The sequence below is a fragment of the Leiobunum rupestre genome, chromosome 3 (assembly GCF_980474605.1).
Source record: "Leiobunum rupestre chromosome 3, qqLeiRupe1.1.hap1, whole genome shotgun sequence".
Lineage (NCBI taxonomy): Eukaryota > Metazoa > Arthropoda > Arachnida > Opiliones > Sclerosomatidae > Leiobunum > Leiobunum rupestre.
In genome coordinates, this window is record NC_143386.1 from 25,411,113 (window position 1) to 25,431,727 (window position 20,615).

The 20,615-nt window shown below is 36.8% G+C and overlaps 1 protein-coding gene across 1 annotated transcript; it reads right to left on the reverse strand.

Annotated features, from left to right (window-relative positions):
- Positions 1-15,978: 15,978 nt before the first annotated feature.
- On the reverse strand, positions 15,979-19,157 carry LOC149949875 (uncharacterized). The gene is made up of 2 exons (XM_090169330.1): positions 19,120-19,157; positions 15,979-17,623 (listed from the first exon to the last, which is right to left on the reverse strand). Exon 2 carries the CDS (start codon positions 17,512-17,514, stop codon positions 16,087-16,089), a length of 1,428 nt encoding a protein of 475 aa, XP_090025456.1. The 5' UTR covers positions 17,515-17,623; positions 19,120-19,157; the 3' UTR covers positions 15,979-16,086.
- Positions 19,158-20,615: the final 1,458 nt, after the last annotated feature.

The window sequence follows — 20,615 nt, forward strand, 5'->3', positions numbered from 1 at the left end:
ATATTAGCAGGGTCAAGGAGCAAAGGAAGGGACTGAACGCGCCAGCATCCTCGGGAGGTTATTAACAGCTTCCACCATGCTTCGACCAAACATTTAGAAAAAATGGCAGCCATTACGAAAGATGCAGCGGTGCCATTTTTCCTCACCGAGCGTGCGCTAATCTTGTCGCGAGGATACTGGAGTGTTCAGCTCTCTTGCTTCGTCTCCCTTCCTATCCTCCTTGCCAGGCCGTGGTATCGGCTCAAGGTTGGTAAAATTTATACTAGAAAAGGCTGCATCGAAAAGGGGGTTTGGGTTTATGCGTCGTCTTATTTTAGGTCGGTTACTCATCCTTATATTGTAGTACATGACGTCACTGGTTCGGAAAATGCTAACTTTCTCAAAGTTACAGGTGAAGTCACCTGGTTCGGTCAATAGCATTTTTTATTCGAACATGAGACCCCGTTGGTATCGGCTCAACGAAAACTTAGCCCTTGCGACCGAGTACGTAGTTAAACGGATTGAAGTGCACAGAAAAGGATGGTCATTTGTATATTCATAACTGTTAAAAGTGTGCTCAATAATTTCAAATTCTTAATTTGTCCCGCCTTCGAAACTAATTGCACACCACAGTGTCAAAGTATTTCAATTCTAGCGAAACAGACGGCATATTAATATTTTTCGGAATTAAAAAGGGAAATGGACTTTGGGATATACTGTATTTCAACCTTATGTCCCACGTTTCTTGTTTTAATATAAAAATGCTTTTGTTTTATGGGTTAGCTATATTATAAGGTGGGCTCTATGATAAATTTGGTCAGTGGGACCCCTTGAACCTTTAACAATATGTCAACATTATACACTTTGTAAAGCCCGCATTTGTAACCGCAAATGTAGGCTTTGTCCCTAGCCGCCTTTCCCTTTACTTCGGAGAAAACTCTCGTTGTTTTGGGTGAACGCTGCCAGGGAGGGCCAAGACGACTTATCCTCGCTCGCGTCGTCTCTCTCTCGGAATTCTCCGAAAGCGGCGACCTCTGACCCAAAAGGATAAGAGCTGCCCGAGTTCCGAGGGTTAAATTAAATGTAGATGCGCCGCTCTACATAGGGCCGGCCGACGAGAAGTCTCCGTTGGAATACCTCGAGGCTCTCGACCGGTATCAGGCGGTAACGGGGTACAGCGAAGGGGATATCCTCTTGCAAGTACTACCGTCGTGCATGCGGGGACCTGCTGCGCTTTGGTGGTTGTTTCAGGGAGTATTCACTTCCTTAAACTCTTTTCGTCAGTCATTTCGTGACGAATTTCTGGCCACCGATTATGCCAGGCGTATCCAAATTGAGTTGGATACCCGAACTCAAGGTGCGGATGAACCCCTGACGCAGGATATTCACTGTATTGCTGAATATTACCATCGTATTGGGGGAAGCGCCAATGAAGCCGATAAAGTGGCTCGAGTGTTACGGCAAGGTCATCCGACGTACCGTCAACATTTACGGGGGAAGGTATTCGCCACCCTAAAAGAGTTGTCGCAGGAGGCTAAGATTATTCAATCTGATTTTCTTGCGCAAGCTATCTACCATCCCCCTCCCGCCCCTTTAGAATCCCTAGATCCAACGTTGGCTCATGGACGAATCAACTACGGGGACAGCCTGGTCCACGAAAAACTTAAAAAAAAACCTATATCGTCGCCCCCTAACGGCTTTTCCGAACATAAGCGGAAATGCCGATTCAAGCAGATCGATTGGGGGGGGGGGGGAGGAAATACTTTCCTATATGCTCACGTGGGATGAACGCGTGCTGAATTTTAATTCTTTTACGTAGTTTTTAAATAATTTAAAGATGTCAAGATTAATAGATCACACGTATGCTAGAAGTTTTAGGAAACCATGTGGTAGTAAAGAGAGTATGTATAATAAGATAAATGTTATTTACTTTTTGGTTCAAGGCTTAACTGCTTTGTTTGTTATCCATAATGGAATTTTTTTAGGTGGTAATTCTCCCATCAAAAAGAAATTTAAAGTGCATCAAAAAAAGGCATTAACAGCAATCACAAATTCTAGTCAATTGTTTGAAGACAACACCAAGAATGTTGAAGCACCGATTTGTTATGGTAAATTCCATTTTAAAAGCAAAATAATGTTTAAATACTAATAATACTTTTTTGTGGTTTAGATAATTTAAGTTCTGATTCAGAATCAGAGAATGTTGGTACTCCGCCAAGAAATATAACAAAACTGAAAAAGAAAAGTTCAACTGGTCATTTCAATAACGTAAGCCGTTCCCTATTGGTCGACAACTACGATAAGCATTTTGCCGCAATGTTTGAAGAGGGTAAAGATTCATTAAAGAAACTTATAGAAATTGCTGGAAGTGAGGAAAAACAGAAGATAGTAAAGTGGGCATCGGAAATTGAATCTAGCAGCTTGTGTTATCTGGAAGTGCGCGAATTATTCCGCCAAATTGTTAACCCTGGCCAAAGTGATGAAACATACAGAAAGTACAAATCTCTTTTTCACAGTGAATTAAAAACGCTACTTGATGCTTGTAACAACTACAATAATCATGGATTAAGTGAAAAGGAAAAAAAAGTGGGATTGAAAATGTTTCTTCAAGAAATTTTTAATAGTGGAATGTGTGCAGTAAAAACCATTGAAGAAGATGTCGTCCCAACCGTAGAAGAAGAATGTACATTGTATTATGTGGCAGGATTCATCATCAATAAATTGAAGAGAAAAAATAAAACAGAAGCAAGCCATAGAGTAGCTGAAGTATTGAAAGCAAAAGATGTTGAATCGATACCTCAAGAGTATAAAAAATGGGTGGAGCTACAAAGTCGTGGTGGGTTACAATACCCAACAGTTGAAACTCTTACGCTCTTTAAAAAAATGGACTGTCATATTGTGAAATATTTGAATGACCCCACCTGTGATCAGAGTGTTCAAAAAGCGAGCATAGCAATAAAGAATGATACGGAAATTGTTGAGATATGGAACAGAATATTAAGTAACGCTAATGTCAGTATTAAAGCAGGCTGCGATATTTTTAAGGATGTGATTCGCACTTTTATTAACACCAAAGGAAGCGGTTTAACTAAGAAAATACGAAATGAGAAAAAAAATGAAACTAGAAGTAAAAGATTAAAAACCAAATTTGAAAGTAAAGACAAACTAAAGAAAAAAATTGAGGAGGATTTAAAGAAAGAAATATTAGTGAAACATAACATTGTTGTTTAATAATTAGCGCTCTTAATGGTATGAAATGAATTGACCATTTGTTCCTAACAAAAAGTGAGATTTTAATAAAACATTGCAGTATTACTCGGTGTTTGCACCTTTCACTTTTTTCAATTCTACTCTTCCTTCCCGAAGATTTTGTAATACCTTTCCCGTCCTCGAATATTGATACAGCCTGGGCTGTGACCCTGCTTTACACGCCTGCCTTTGCTTACTAAAGTATTGTTCAAGCGGGTCCTGATTGAAGTGAGTGGTGAGAACAAAATTTGCACCTTTTTCTAGTAAATAAGGAATCATTTCCAAAATTGCATTTGCTATAATGATAAATTATAATGAAATTTGAACTTGTGTATCGAAAGTAATTTTAAAGCTTACTTGTTTGTCTCAGTCCAGACAGAGTTTCTCTGGACAGCAACATATCCCTAGAATATTATTATGAAAGATAGTTAGTTTTAAATTAGAAAACCTATCATGCGAGATTCGACTTACAGACTGCTCATGAATAGGATCCGGAAAGTGTTCCGTTGGGCCATTTCCTCCTACGAAGTGCTTTGAGCATACATATGTATTTACATTTACGCGTTCAATGGGATAATCCGTTCTTCCCAACAATTCAATCCATTTCTTACACTTTTCGAAGTTGGTTTTTGGTTTTGGGAAGGGTAAAAAGAATACTCCCAGCATATGGTTTTTATCTAGATACCGAGAATCACTATTGCATTTTTTAAACACGCAAATTTTGGTTCTCATTTTAAGCAGATTTTGTTTTACAACCAGTTAAATCTATCAATAACTAAATTAATCAAAAACTTTCATAATTCCGCATACTTAACTCATAATACATTTAATGCTTCGTGACTAACAAAAAGAGATTTCAGATCTGTTGGATTCTACCCGCCAAAAGAATTCCGTTTCCTGTTGGTGACGTTTGAATCGGTAGCATAGCACGCATTTGCCTGGCAGACCTGCTAAAAGCGTTACCTCTTTTTTATGAATCGTTTTTAGGGAAATCTGTAGGACCAGGCTGTCCCCGTAGTTGATTCGTCCATGGTTGGCTTATGGTGGAAGAACGGGACAGGTTGGGCAAGCGCCCCCTGTTACGGGAAGCGCGGTGAGCCTAGCAGCCACTGGGGTGCCGATGACTTCTAGTCCGGTATCTTTGGGTGCGATGGGTACTATGGGTGTAGGTCTGGCGGCACTGGATCCCTATTGGCATTATAGGATTCAAAGGCAGTCAGCTAATTTGATGAGCGCGGCGAACGCCCCTCAACAAATTCAGCGAAATTTCCAGCAGAACCCTGTAGGAGATTCTAGGCAGATAAGATCGAATTAGTTTGCTATGGTTGTCGGAAAACCGGCCATATTAAACGTAACTGTCCCGAGTGGGGAAACGGGGCAGCGAGGCCTTCCAATTAAGTGGATATTCATTCACGAAAGGGAGTGAGCCTCGGCACAATTCTGACGTTCGGAAATCCGGTAACGTGGGAGAAATTCCGAATATTCAGAATTGCACTCCCTTGGTTAACCGGTGTGCTGACGGAACTTTTGGCGGGGAAAATCCCCCATTGTTACGATTCCAAGCCCTGGAACATTCGTTTCTAGGCTTGTTAGACTCGGGTTCCTCCGTCTCTCTTTCGGGTGATAAATTTATTCCTATGTTTGAGAAAAGGAGGAAAATTGAGCGAAAACAGCACTATCGTTCGTTTTGGCCGTGGCACGTGTCGTGCAGCGGGCAGTATAAGGCTTTCCATAAGATGGGTCGGCGGCATTCGCCGCCAGCGCTTTCTTGTAGTTCAAGGTCTGACCCCCCCCCCTGTTATCTTGGGTAGAGATTTTATTGGGGCGGAGAGAATAGACCTTAGAATTAGCGAGGGAGGGTGGTCAATCGGCCCCCTACCCCAGCGCGTCGTCCCTTTCGATACCAGAGAGGAGACAGCGTGGGAGTATAATTGTCAGGTGTACAATGAAAGTCTCGGCGCCGTGGGAATCCCCGCAGCGCTAGAAACGTTAGTCTCGAAGTCGATATGTACGGGGCAGGAAAGGGGTGTTTTGTTAAGAACTATCGCGGATTTCCGAGACGTTTTTACGAAACGTCCCGGCGAAACCTCTATCGTGGAGCACGCGATAGAAACGGGCGAGGCTAAGCCGATTTTCGTCTATCCCCATCCCGCTAGTATAAGGAAGCGGCAGGCCATTGACGAGGCGTTTGATGAGTTGTTGGATCTAAATTTGAAAGAGCCAAGCAACTCGCCTTGGGCAGCGCCTATTGTACTAGTGGGGAAGCCGGATGGTTCCAAACGGCTGTGCATTGACTATAAAGAGATGAATAAAGTAATGGTGGATGATATTTTGGCATATCTCGGAAAGGCGAAGTATTTCACCACGTTTGACTTTTGGAAAGGCTTTTGTCAGAAAAGTAGCAGTTAACCCCGGGGCTACTTTCTAGCGTTCCTAGTGAAAGGCCTTTTGAATTAGTAACCGCTGATTTAATGGGTCCCTACACTCGGAGTGCAAAGGGAAATCAGTACCTACTCGTCATAGTAGATCATTTTACTAAGTGGGCAGAACTCTTTCTGCTTAGAAAAATGACTACGGAGAAAGTATGGGAGAAAATGTATGAAGTCTTTTGTCGGAATGGCTTCCCACGGCAAGTGCTAACTGATAATGCATCCATATTTTCTAGTAATAAGTTCAAAGGGGCTTGTTTGGATTTGGGTATTCGCCCGAAAACGATATCCCCGTATCACGCTCAGGCAAATCTGACTGAGCGGATGAATCGAACTATTAAGCCAATGATAATTTCTTATGTCGAACGACATAAGGATTGGGACGCCCGTCTCCCAGAATTAGGCTTCGCTTTGCGCTCAGGCGAAAGTGTCGCGACAGGGTATTAGCCCGCAGCACTGAACTTGGGCCGAGAGCTTCGCGCACCCCTGGATTGAGAGTTGATACCAGGAAATACTTCCGGTAATCGAAGCGCAGGCACGTACGCCGAGAAACTGAAAATTTGGCTGCATGATGCAATCGACCATGCACGCTTGAATTTACAGGATTCGAAGCTTACGCAAAAGCTGCACTACGACAAGCGCCATCGAGCTGTTTTCTACAATCGTGGAGACCTCGTGTTGCGCAAGACTCATCTTCTTTCCGATGCGAGTCGTGGTATCACGGCTTCGCTAGGGGATAAGTATGAGGGGCCGTTTGTAGTGCAGGAAAGGACTACTCCTTTAACGTATCGGCAGAATTTGGGTGGGGGTCTACTCCATCGCTATAAAAAAATTGAGATACCTCGAATTTGAAACCTGAAGCTAATCGTTGTTGCGCAACTGCACCTACTTTCCAGCCAACATTGCTTAACGCATCGATCCGGACGAGGAGGTGGGCAGACCGCCCAGTCACGTGGAAGAGGTGGGCAGACCACCCAATCACAAGGAGGTAGTGGGCAGACCACCCAAACACCGAGAACAGGGGGGCAGACCGTCCAGCCCCAACGCACGCCGGAGCAGACTGCCATCATGCAAGCTGGTCTTCCGCAGACAAATGGATCGGGGAGACATCCGACCCCTCCAGCTAAGCCCAGTGTTCGGTCGGTGGCCACGTTTGTAGCCGCGACGGAGGATGGGCTCCTCACCTACTTCAGCGCTGCCCGCTGGCCTCGGTGCCAAATGACCAGTCGGGTGGGAAACCCCATCCCGTCTGTATTCAGCGGCCACCAGGGCAGTTGTCAGGGTGGGAAAGGAAATGCCACAGGAACGCCGGTCGAGCCGATTTCGGCCGCTGAAGTTCTTGCGGGTCCCTCGGGGGTCGTCGCCCTGTCAGCGGTGGACGTCGAAGCCCTGCTGGGGAGCGACGACACCTCGCCCCTCGACAGCGGCGATGAAGATTTCCCTCTCTTAAAGGGGCTTTAGTTCATTTCATTTTTCTCTTTCCAAATTCCAACTATGCCTAACTGGTAAATATATCTTGTATATAAATAAAGAGTTTTATATTTTATATTGGTCTCTCGTACATGGGGTAAATATAAGCCGACAATTCTGGGCTTCACAACTTTGAAAAAGGTTGGGTCGTTTTCAACCCAAACCTGGGTCCGTATTTATCCAGCCCGAAATTTGGGTTGTTTAGAATTAACCCAATTTTTGTTGGGTATTTATCCGGACCTTTCCGGAGGCCTTTGGAGCTTTTAAGGTATAGGACGGCACGTGACTAATGTAGTAATGTTTAGACTATACTGAAAAGTTCATTTTTACTAATACTTTTTTACAGAAATTTGGTTTATTGTTTTGTTTTTAATAATGGGTCCAATTTTTCTTCCCTGATTGAACCGCGTAAATCGAGTCTGAAATACGTGTCTCTTGAAACACTGGTCCTGATTGGCTTAAGGCAGAAAGGCACCGCCCATCCAAGAGACAGATGGCAGAAAGAGTAATGAAAAAGTTCGATATTCATGGTTGAAACGAATACATTCATGATTTAGCTTATTTATCTGCTACTAGTGGTCCAGTTGATTTCACAATAACTGATTTTTAAATTTCTTAAAATTTAATTGACATAGTTAGAATGGAAAAACTAATTGAAATTTAGACGTTGGCACACCATATTAAGTTTAAGAATAATAAAAATAAGGGCTCTAATTATTACGGCAGTGCGTTAAAGCATTTTTATTCGACAATTTTGCAACAAATTAAAACAGCTACAAAATGAGAAAAGCGCAACAAACTTTTTAAAATCCGCGAAAATTAAACTTCAAACAGAATGCCAACGAAACAAATTTTTTCTCGCGCAGTTATCAACGATGGTAGAAAGGGCAATACATCGAGCCTAATCCCCTTTTTCCAAAAATGAGCTTAATCCATTATCGTACGAGCGATGACTCAGTTTTAACTCTAGACCGTCTGAAAAAATGTAATTGATACCCCCCCCCCCCCCCCTGCAAAGCGTTTGGTAAAAAACTTGCGTTTTTCATAGTTCACTAAATTCACGTGCTTTAATTTATTTTACATTAGTTTTGGGGGAACATGACGGAATTTCATTGACTTTACTTTTTTTCATAACACCAGAAATTTATGATACATATTATCGTAAGATATAATATAATACTAATGCTGTATGAGAAAATAGGTGAGGTATAACTGACATGTTTGAAACAGTGGAAAAGTATCCAGGGCCGGATTAAGGTGGGGGCCAAGGGGGCACTGACGCAAAACTGTCAGGGGTGCACTGGTCTAGACTCTTTATAAAATTTTGCAAGCGATATCGCCATTCGTTTAGTAAATTAAGTAGTTGACAGAAGTGTTGGGTAGTATTTAAAAATAATAATTTTAAATACCATTTTAAATACTTTATTAGTACTTTATTTTAATATTGAGTGTGACCTTGCATTTTGCTATTTCAGAGTAAACCGATATTTTGAGTGACATTTTTTCTTTAAGGGGAAAGCTTGCGAAAACAGTTTATTTTGTCTTTAGCTAATCCATTTATATGCGTTGGAATTAAGGTAGTCGTTTACTCGTTTTGTATTTAGAAACAGTTAGGGGAGCATATTACCTTGGGCCCTCGGGTGAAAAATGGCTTAATCCGACCCAGTGGCGGACTGGGTCTAAAAATGTGGACTGCCAGGAGTCTGTTTTTTAACCTTTACAAAAAGGTATCATTCGACTTTCTACTATAAGCAGTCTTAAAAATATTTGAAAAACAAAGTGTCCAGAAACGTTTGTCCGGGACTGTACACACTTAAAAATGAAGAGTTAAAAAAATTGGGTTAATTCTAAACAACCCAAATTTCGGGCTGGATAAATACGGACCCAGGTTTGGGTTGAAAACGACCCAACCTTTTTAAAAGTGTATAATGTTGACAAATTGTTAAAGGTTTAAGGGGGCCCACTGACCAAATTTATCATGGAGCCCACCTGCCATCGGGCAGGTCCAGTCTATGGCCAGTCCGCCATTGATCCGGCCCTGAAAGTATCAAGGAATGAATGAATTCGTTTATTAATTGGTTTGCGTACAGAAAAACGCGTCCTTTTAAAACGGTGGAAACTGTTAATAACCTCCCGAGGATGCTGGCGCGTTCAGTCCTTTTGTTTCGTCTCCCTTCCTTTGCTCCTTGACCCTGCTAATATGTCAGTTAGCGACACTGACGCCATCTGCTAATACAGGTTCAAAAAAATAAAATAACAACTTATAAATTTCCGTCAATTCCTATGAATTTAGATCGAAACTACTGTTTTTGATCAATATATTTTTAATTTTATATTTTTTTTTTCAATTTTGAGAAAAAATTTAATCAATTTTGAAATATTTTTATCAATGTTTGTATTATTTTTAATTTTTTTCTCACTTTTTTTCCAATTTTAGACATATCGGTTCATTTTCACCCATTTGATCAAAATGTGATTAATTTTGATATTATTCGTCAATTTTTATAATTTTTTTCCATGGCAAAATTTCAATTTTATGTTGTCAAAAACATTTTTCGTTGCCATGGCAAAACCGTTGCCCATTGAATAAATTCCCTTTAGGATTTTTCAAGTTAAATGAAGGTCTACAAATCCCCCGAGTTTGAACAAAATCGGTGTGTAACTTCTCGGGTCGTCTCCTTGCAAGTTTCTAAATAAGAAAAGCGACGAGAAAACCGATTCTTAAATCTCAAAACCAAAAAACCTTTACATATTTTAAAATTTGAATGGTGGTGACTCAAAATCTTGAGCTCATAACTGAATTGGTATAGCATTAAATTTCATTAATATATTTTCCCATCTTACAAATTCTTCTAAAACTTATAAAAAACGAAACCAAAATTAAAACTTTATTTGTTCTAATCACGTGAGGCTAGTAATAATATTATTTTAATTTTAGTTGATTGGTAATTAGTATGCACGGTTAAACAAAAGATAAAAGTAAAATAAAGCATTGTTTAAAAAAAACTGATTAAAACCATAAAACCTGGTTTAAAACCAAAAAAAAAACTATTTTAAACGGTTTTTTGGATTTTTATTTTAAAAACCGGGTTGTTTGCAACCATGCTAAGAAATACCTTCGCCAGTCGTCGGGAACTTGGTGTAAGCAAAACATGAAAAATATTAAATAGTAGGCCTTAGTAAAAAAATTGAAAACACTAGCACTTCGTCGTCGGGTGTCCGGTTATATATTAGAGAAAAAATGTGGAACAGAGCTGCGAGGCTTGCATTTTTAATAGATCTTATTGTTGCTTACGGGGTGTATTGGTGTGTATTCTATTACATAATTAAATAAACTTTTATATGTAACTTTATTAAAACATAATATAAAAAAAACTTACCTGCTAACTCTTAAATTCATATGGAAACGTTTTTCCGATATAAATTACAAAACCAGTATCGGCTGTTAAAACAAGCCAGAATTCTTAAAGTTGGAAAAGATAAAATTAACGGTGCAGTGGATTACCCGACGAAACACAATGAAGTTATGGGCGAAATTACGGCGTAAAACATTACGAATTGCTTTTAAACTTTAATGAAATTACGGGAATAATTACTTTTTATAAAATTAACAAATTTTTAATGTTAACATCTAATTGATTAAATACCATCGGTCCGTAGTGCATGGATTGCCTTTGGCTCTTGGATTTATTTATTTTTGGAATTTTAAAATTATACGCGTCAATTAAATGATCTTGTTATACATTTGGGCTGGTTTAGCTCTAGATTTAAAACAGTTTGGGTATATATTTTCGAATATTAAAGACTAGAAATTCAGAATATAACTGAGCTGTTGGATAGTAGAAAGGTTTAATCTGTTTAGCGGGTTTAACTCTTGAAATATGTAAGAAACTTTAATTGGAGCCAGATAATACCATACGAAACATATGTTTTTAGAATTTATCATAACGAAAACCTTTTTAAATGTAATTAATTTTTAATTTGTAAATATGATAACATATTTATATTATCAGAAGCAATATATTGGTTATACAGCTACGATGGAAATTTAGCAGCTCTGACTAAAATTATTTTAGCTATTGCCAAATTAAGCATTTATTTTATATATACAAAAGAAATGAATGGTAGTAATGATGATGTTTTAATAATGTTAAAGAAATTTTTTAAGACCAAATTAATACAATTTGTCGAGATAGAGAAAGAATGTGAATAAAGATACAATATTTCATAATTTATCAAGTTTTTTGGCCAGTGGAATTGCAAAAGATCAAGAAGGATTAATTATAGTAATTCATTTTTAAAAACAAAAAAGGAAAGCCCAAAAAAAAGACCCTGATTTTATTCAATATTTATTGTTTTGCTTGGATTGTTTTCAAGGGAAGGCTGTAAATATGTTTTTTAATATAAATGAAGGATTAAATTTAAAAAAAATATATAATAATAATGATATAATGATATAATTTTATATAATAAATAAATATAATAATGATGATATAAATATAATTATATAATTTTATATTAAAAATAAATATAATAATAATGATATAATTTTATATTATAAATAAATATAATAATAATGATATAATTTTATATTATAAATAAATATAATAATAATGATATAATTTTATATTATAAATAAATATAATAATAATGATATAATTTTATATTATAAATAAATATAATAATAATGATATAATTTTATATTATAAATAAATATAATAATAATGATATAATTTTATATTATAAATAAATATAATAATAATGATATAATTTTATATTATAAATAAATATAATAATAATGATATAATTTTATATTATAAATAAATATAATAATAATGATATAATTTTATATTATAAATAAATATAATAATAATTATATAATTTTATATTATAAATAAATATAATAATAATGATATAATTTTATATTATAAATAAATATAATAATAATGATATAATTTTATATTATAAATAAATATAATAATAATGATATAATTTTATATTATAAATAAATATAATGATATAAATTTATATTATAAATAAATATAATGATACAATTTTATATTATAAATAAATATAATGATATCATTTTACATTATGAATAAATAAAATGATTTAATTTTATATTATGAATAAATATAATGATATAACTTTATATTATAAAGAAATATATTAATAACTATCACAATACCCGTTAGGGCCCTCAGGGTCGCGTAACTTTGGCCCTGGATTTTCACTGAGGCGACAAATATGAACGATACGTCCATGAATGGGGTATGAAAAACTCCTTTAAGCGCGATACCCGTTTTGGGCCTCGGGGCAAACATGGGCAAAAGATGCGATTGCTTAGATGTAAATAATCACGTTCAAAAAGTAATCAAAAAAAAGTTCGAGTCCGTTTGCTTAATAAAAAAGCAAGCAAAGAAACAATATTTTTGTTGTTTTCTTGCTGAGCGTATTACACATCGATTTCTTAAAATATCACAAAATCAACTAAAGAGGATTTATCAGCGAGCGAGCTACACAAATCCCGCTCTCTCTTAAGCGAGCGAGCTTTCTCTAAACGTGGAGATGCCGCGATCACCGGTAGCCGCACGGCGCGACGAAGAGGATTTTCGCTCGCTGTAATCGCTCTCGGCGCAGAGAGAGAACGCGCCCGAAAACCTGACCGTCGCGTTCGCATTGAGCTGATTTTTAATTGAACGATGGGGCCTTCTCTTTCGCTTCCATCTTTCCAATGAAATTTAGTTTTCAAAATCAAGCGTTTTATTTGACCTCGGCCTTGACACGGTGCATGAAAACAATTTCGAGGTTTGACGGTTAATGGGCCATCTACTTGGGGTTTTCGGAATTCAATGTTTTTCCTTTTTCGATAGTATCAACCTTTAAAATTTCTTAGAAAAACATTTCATATAGTTTTGAAATCGACCTTGAAAAGGTGCAAGAATAAAAATTAGGTTTGGCGGTTAAAGCGGCTTCTACTGGGATTTTTAGAGAAAATGGCATTTGGGATGCTGTTATGTCAACCCTCAGAGAGGAGAACGGTACCGCAAATTCTACTTCCAATATCGGACCTTCTTGCGAGTTCTTTTATTTAATTAGGAAACCGAATGTTCAATTAAGTTGTGGTTAAAAAGTCTTAACCTATCTCAATTGGTCAGGCAGTTTTAAAAAATAGGGTAGGATAATTTTTAACACCCTATATTTAAATAAATTGTTGACTAAGATTATTGGAAATATGATGAAGTTACTTATTTGTTGCCTAACATTAAATACACATTTAGCTTTAACATTTATAAATAAAAAAAAAATATATTCAATTGATTGTTTCACCGGAAGTAAAAATTCAAAAATACAGATCATTAAGTAAGAAACATAGTGTGATTATACTGCACTATTTTAACAATAATATATGAATGGAGTTAAAATAACATGAACTTTGTTAGATTAAATTATTTTCAATAGGAAACGTAGAATATTAATAGGCTTGGTGATAAAAATATTTTGAGTAAGGTTAATTTGATTAAACAAACGCTTTGTTTTAAAATCTGAGTTTCATTGGAAAGATGGAAGTGAAAGAGGAGACCCCATCGTTCAATATAAAATAAGCTGCATGCGAACGCGACGGTGAGGTTTCCGGGCAAGTTCTCTCTGCGCCGAGAGCGATTACAGCATCGAGAAATAACCCTGGGGGTTATTTGCCATGATTACAGCGAGCGAAAGCCCTCTTCGTTCGCCGTAAGCGCCTACCCGTCATCGCCGCCTACCCGTCATCGCGGCCTCTCCACGTTTTGAGAAAGCTCGCTCACTGAAGAGAGAGCGAACGAGGAGAGAGCGGGATTCGTTTAGCTTAGATTGAGATTGCTCCGTCGATTCAACTCACCGTCTTTAATAACTCTATAGTAAAAAAACGTTTCGACACTTGAATTCTCACTGTTTATTTCGTACTCACAATTTTGCACACGTCTGCCTCGGGGTCCCGTAATTTTGGGCCGTTGATTCCTCAGCAACCACTGAGGCGACCAATATGATACGTCCATTTGTGGGTGATTACATTTTATCTCCATTGCGATACCCATTGGGGCCTTCGGTGGCCCTTAAATTTGGGAAATTGATTTCTTGGAAACCGCTGAGACCACATGTTTAAATAATATGTCAATTAGCCTTTTAGGTTTACATAGAGCCGTGTAGCGGCCAAAGGGAGAAGCTCATAAAGTACTGGATTTTCGTCTGTTAAGCAGACTATTTTCCTTGATAAGAGACCAAAGCGTCTGCTTAGCAGACGAAAATCCAGTAGTTTTTAAGCTTCTCGCTTTGGCCGCTACGTGGCTCTATGTAAACCTAAAAGGCTAATTCGTGAGGAATAAAAATTTATCGATAGCGATGCCCATTTGAGCCCATACATTTGGCTAATGTGGAACTAATATTACGGGCGAATTGATATCAACTGCAAGACATTTCCGTCTTGTGTTGGAAATAAATATAAATAATTTAAATTGGACTTAGAATTGCGATTGCAAGCTTTGGCAACTAAGCTATATTTTGATAATAGGCTGCTTTGTTATTAGTGTTGGGTATTGAACCGCCAAGAACAGTTGACGCAAAATCAATACGCCAGATAAGAGCATTTAAAACATTGTTGTCGTAATTTGTAAACCCCTGAAATTAGTAAAAATTGTGTAAACCTAATTAACGATTTTTGTTGAGTCTGGTTAAACAAATACGGGAACATTAATAAATCTATGTTGTACAAACGTAGCAAATATACAAATATTCCTCAGTATATTCAAGAAATAATTTGGGTTAACTGAGAATATAGCACCCTGTTCCCTTGGTGCTATAATAGTCTTTCCCCGAAAAGGTGTTGAATATCTTTATGAAAACAGAGTTTATTGTTGCGGTTTCATATTCTTCGTTAACTTGAAGATATCTTTCTTATTAGTATGTCATTTAAGTCAAATACGGAGAGCTCGCTAAAACCTTTGCAAAATTCATTTAATCAGTGATGAATTTAAAACTACCTACTATCATATGTAACATAATTACTCATAAGTATGCCTCTGTATAACATTTCCATTGAAAAAATTTCAATGAGACCTTGTTTCACGCGGAACATACATTAAGCGGACCCAAAAATGCAAAAATACTTATAATCCTTGCGCCATTGAAAAGGTTACCATGGAAATAAAATCATGTGATCGCGAGGCACAAACTAAACTTGACATGGGCAAAGTCAGAAACGCGCGAGGAATTCTCACTAACTTCCGTTTCCCATCAGTAAAGTTGATGACGCGTATTTCGTCACGGAGTTGAAAGTGACGTAATTTACGTCATATCCCGTGAACAAGGTTTCATTAACGAAAATGCTTTTATGGCATACTAATGAGTGATTATGTTACATATGCTAATATAGATAAAATATCAAATTCTATACATTATCTCGGTCAATAATTTTAAGATAGAAGCAATCTTATAATTTCTTAGATTACGTAAAATTAAATATTTACCTCCATAAATAATGCATTCTATTTCTTTAATCAATACCATGATTGGTAATCATTACGATAAGAAACTCTTAAAGAAATGAAAAATGTAAGTTACAATATTGAAATATTACTATTTACCTAAAATTTAATTTTTTGTAACATTTATTAGTACGAATAATGAGGTCGACTATATTGATATAATACGAGTGCACCGTGGTGTAGCCCCCCTCTACGTGAGAAGGGGAAGGAAATACGTCATACACCAGTGTTTCAATCGCGTCGGAAGACGTATGTTTTAGGGAACGGCCTTATTTAATGGCGAGTGTAAGCAAAAGAAATGAGTGAGCAAACTCTAATAAAAACTCCATCTTTTAATTGTAAAAACCAGTTGAATATTTCACAACTATAATAACATTATATTCTCATTTTATTCAATAATCCATTATCATGATAGACAATATTAAATCGAACAAAAATTAACCCTGTTCGGTCGGTGAAACTTCGCAAAAATCTGCCTTTATCACCTTCTCGTTGAAAATGTCGTCGCCGCCGTAGCAGACGCAAAAGTTAGGTCGCGTAAAGAAATACTTGGTGACCGCTTTCGCCAACATATCGATGTGGCCACCGATGTGCATGTAAAATCCTATCAAAACAATTATTAATTTTAACTTTCCGAAACTCTTCTTGTATTCTTTGTACTCTTTCTTGTCTAGAGTAATCGTCCCGTTTAATTGAACGCAATGTCCCAAAAAAATTTCAAAACTCCAATTGTGCTCTGGTTCGTGGACGGCCTGAATCGGAATACTTAGGTCCGCGTTGAGAAACATCTGGTCCTTGAAAGCCATCGCTTGTTCTTCAAAATGTCGAACGCCGTCCATTAAGCCTAACTCGTAACATAACTTAGTAACCAAGTAAGCTGTCTGCAGACGCAAAGAAGCTCGATACCAGAATGAAGTTAAAATGTCTTTCCAAATGTAATCGAAAGAGTTACCGCGAACGATCATCAACATTTTATCGGCCAACTCGCAAAATTTCTCAAAGGGCAACGATTTCCAAAGTTGATCAACGACTGGCAGAAACGCGTCCTGATGAGGCCAATTCAATAAACGTTCTAGATGATTATATTTGTATTTGTCCAAGAATAAATCAAGCCTCTCTTCGCGGGAAAGTTGCTTGAAGATACTATGTGGCATATAGACGTCGTACATACTTTTGTCCCTTTCTTCGCTACTTAGTTTGTCCCAGAAGTACTTAGTCGCTGTTTCGTTTCCGTGACAGGAAGCTTGATAGACTGCCACGCAGTAGTTGTCGTCGGGGGTTTTCCAATGACCACCGCCAAATGGCTCACCACAATTTCCTTCTTTAAAGAAAGACCAAAAGGCCGAAAACACTTTATCTGGTCTACTTTCCCACAGTGGATCTATGTAGTGACTGCTTTTATCCACTTTGGCAAATAAACTTTCAACTTGCCCTTCGATGCAATAGAAACCAGCCACTCTGAATCGACATACGACATCTATACTCTCATCTCGAACCACGATCTCGGCCGTTTTCAGCATATCAATTGTACCCATGGGCGTCCACGCTATTTTAGAAAAGTACCAAAGTACCCGGTTCTTTCCGATTATGGGCATCGTACCCGGTTCCCAGATCCAAGTCTTGAACCATTTTTGCATTTGAAGACCAATTACCGGTATCAATCCTTGAAGTCTTTTAATATTCGTGGAGTTCGACACTTTCGGTAGACTGGATGCGTTAGCGTGAATTTTGTCCACCACTTTGCTCCATTTTAGTTCGTTGCATTTCACTATCAATTTAAAGGTTTGCTTGCTGTGCCATAAAGAAACTGCTGCTTTAACTAGGCAAAAGTGCTCCAAAGACGCGAAAGTTTCTGTTATTTCCATGCTGTAACGCTTAAGTTTAAATTCGTCAGTCGAATCAATGAAAATACTTATAAAACGTTTGAACGGAAAGGCTGCTATTCCTGATATGGTTTACGAAGAGTTTCTAAAACTGATAAGACAAACACGTCAAACATTTGAACAACAGATAATGGAAGCTCGGCATAGATTACAATGTGGTACTAGAATTTTTTTTTAATAATTTCCCGTAAGTGTATCGGTTAATCGAAGCTAAATATGTCATACCTGAAAAGATAAGCGCCTCTAGCGATAAAATTGCGTAACTCAAAATAATTCTAATAAGACCATACGAAACTAATTTCGGGAAGTTCATGGGAATACACGTAATTTTAAAATTGTTTATCATAGTTGTAGAGATCACGTTTTGGGCTAAGTTTTTATGTTGTCTTCCAATAGTTACAAAGAGTATATATTCGAAAATGCCAAACCGATATTTCAAGTCCACCCAAATTGTGTTGTAATTTTTCAGTAAACAAATAATATTGGGATGACAGAAAACTGAGACACTTATGGCGCATTATTATCGACTTTTGGTAGTTTGCTTTCTCTGTACACGGTTACTAGCGTGGACAAATCTCTCTATTACGAATTCACCGTTGGTATAGTTGGATAAGGACAATTAAGACTGTTTTTCACGTAAAGAGGACTCAATTCAAGATAAGATTTCCAATACTACCATTATCGACGTCAATTAGAAATTTTTAGGCGGCTGATGTTCTAACTTAGGAAAGGTTTTAAAAATTGATGGAAATGCGTTGATTTCCCGAAATACATCCGAGTCATTCAAATTGGTAATTTTCCATTTGGGGTAGAAACATATTCTCCTAATACAATAACTAACACTTTTCCGCCGGGCTCCTTACTCGAGGAATGTTTGTTTTCTCTACCATAATTGGTTACATGTTGATTTTAAATAATGTTTATTTTTCACATTTCAAATAGTTCTGTCATAAAAGTATATTCAGTATTAAATAAATATACTTGAAAAAAAAAATAATAATAAATAAGTTTTGTACGATCAAGTTGAGAGAAGTTAGAAATGGTAGCTAATTTCATAGTAATTATATCCTTAGCGATGAAAAATGTCGTTAGTTGGGAACTACTAGAAATCAGAACGGACGATAAGAAAATGTTTATAGCAAAGTTGGAAATTAATTAATTTTACTCAAAATGAAAAATGACACTTAATACTTTTAAAAAAGGCCGTATTAAACATGAAATTGTATATCTTTTGTAACCTCTTTGAATTCGAATGGACTAAAATATTTTATTTAAAAAGGTGGTAAAACTAAAGGTTTTCTTCAAAAAGGAGCATGAAAACCAACTTTTGTAAATAGCCTCAATTTATCTATCATTTGACATCTCCCTCAACCTGAAAAACGTTATTTTTATTATTTAATTAGCTGGGAAAAGTGATTTTGAATGTCTCAGATGTTTTCCCTAAAATTAGACTACTTAGCAGCTAAAAAACAGAACTAACGCCGATAATCCATAACTTCTGTTAAAACTGGTTTTAATAATACGAAACTGGCTACTTATACTCCCTTTATCACCAAAAATGAAATCCCGAAAATAGAAGATACTTACGACAGCACTAAAACTGCGATCACTTTTACAGTTTAAATGAAATTATATTTATTTAATGCCCGTGAAATAATTTATTAAGAGAACAACTCATTTAAAAATAATCTTACTTAATTATAATCAACTAATTTGTTATTAACACGGTTCACGGGGGAAATATCTCAATAAATAACTGGCTTTTCATTTATCTGAATTGTTCTGGAGAAGCCTAAAGCTTTTACGATCGCCCCGACTTCCCCAAGGACGTTTAACGGTAGAGGCTGATGAGTGGGCGTCGAGAAAAATAAAGCTTTAAGCTGACGTTCTTGGTCTCTCCCTTTCACTGTCGTGTCAAGATAAACATTTGTAAGCCTTTCAAAATACCTATCTACGTGAATTTCCTGCTCTAGTCGTTACGGTTTCTACTACGTTCATTTATCCAGAGAATTATCCAAAGAAAAAATAAAGCGAGCGGTATAAAAAGTAATCGCCATTTCTATGCTTTCGTATTAATATATACTTCGCTTACAAGAGAAGTATTCATGTTCCAATACTGCTATTGTTATTTGCCTGAAACATGTACCTTGCGATATTTTTTATCAAAACAAAATCCGGAAGAAATATTAGTAAATACATACTAATATATACATAAATACATGATGCTACCGATAAGTATGTCATTAGTTTCAAGGCGTGTTCTTTGGGTCCTTAATAGTCCAAAATGACATATGAACGTGGTCTTAAAATGCTTGGTTTCAGTGAGAATTATGTTTGTTGGTAGACATAATATTTATGTGCATCGTCTTTGTTGATAGAAATAATACATATGTATCATCTTCATTGATAAACATAATACAAAGGATACATAAGGATAACTATGTCATAAATTTTAGGGCGTGTTCTTTGGATCCTAATGAGTCATCAATGTCTGATGAGCATGGTTCCTAAAATGCTTTGCTTCAGAGTTTTAGGTCCCCCAAAACCGGCCCCCAAAACAACGAAATGTGAAGTTCTATATTCTGCCTTGAACACAATTTTTTCCATTTATTATTCATTTGTTTTTTTTTTTAACGATGAAGCAATAAACACAATAGCAAATGCCAAAAGTTCATTATTGAGTAGCAGAAGTGTGCTAAATCCTACAAGGATTTTATCAATGCCAAGCTCTATTATTTCAAAGAATCGCGTTTAATCAACAGTGTTAAACAAAGAAATTTTTGAAATAAGCCACTTAATTGTACGAGGTGAATGGCAATTCAAAGGGCCATTCCACGTCAATTCACCCAATGATGTTACCATGGGTCAAGCGATTTTTTGTAAAATTTTGCACACAGTTTGGTCATTATTAGAAACGACTAAGTCTGAGTTTTTAGCTAAATATTCTTAGTAGTTATTGAAATACGCCCTAACAACCATTAGCCCCGGTTTTTCATGTGGCACGTTTACGTAATTCGCCCCCCTTGAATAACAGTTGAATATCTTTCTATCTAACCATTAGAAATCAATGCGAATTTTGTTTC

What these genes read in the sequence shown, in the direction of transcription:
- LOC149949875 (XM_090169330.1), bottom strand. Translation starts at nt 17,514, where the DNA reads ATGGAAATAACAGAAACTTTCGCGTCTTTGGAGCACTTTTGCCTAGTT.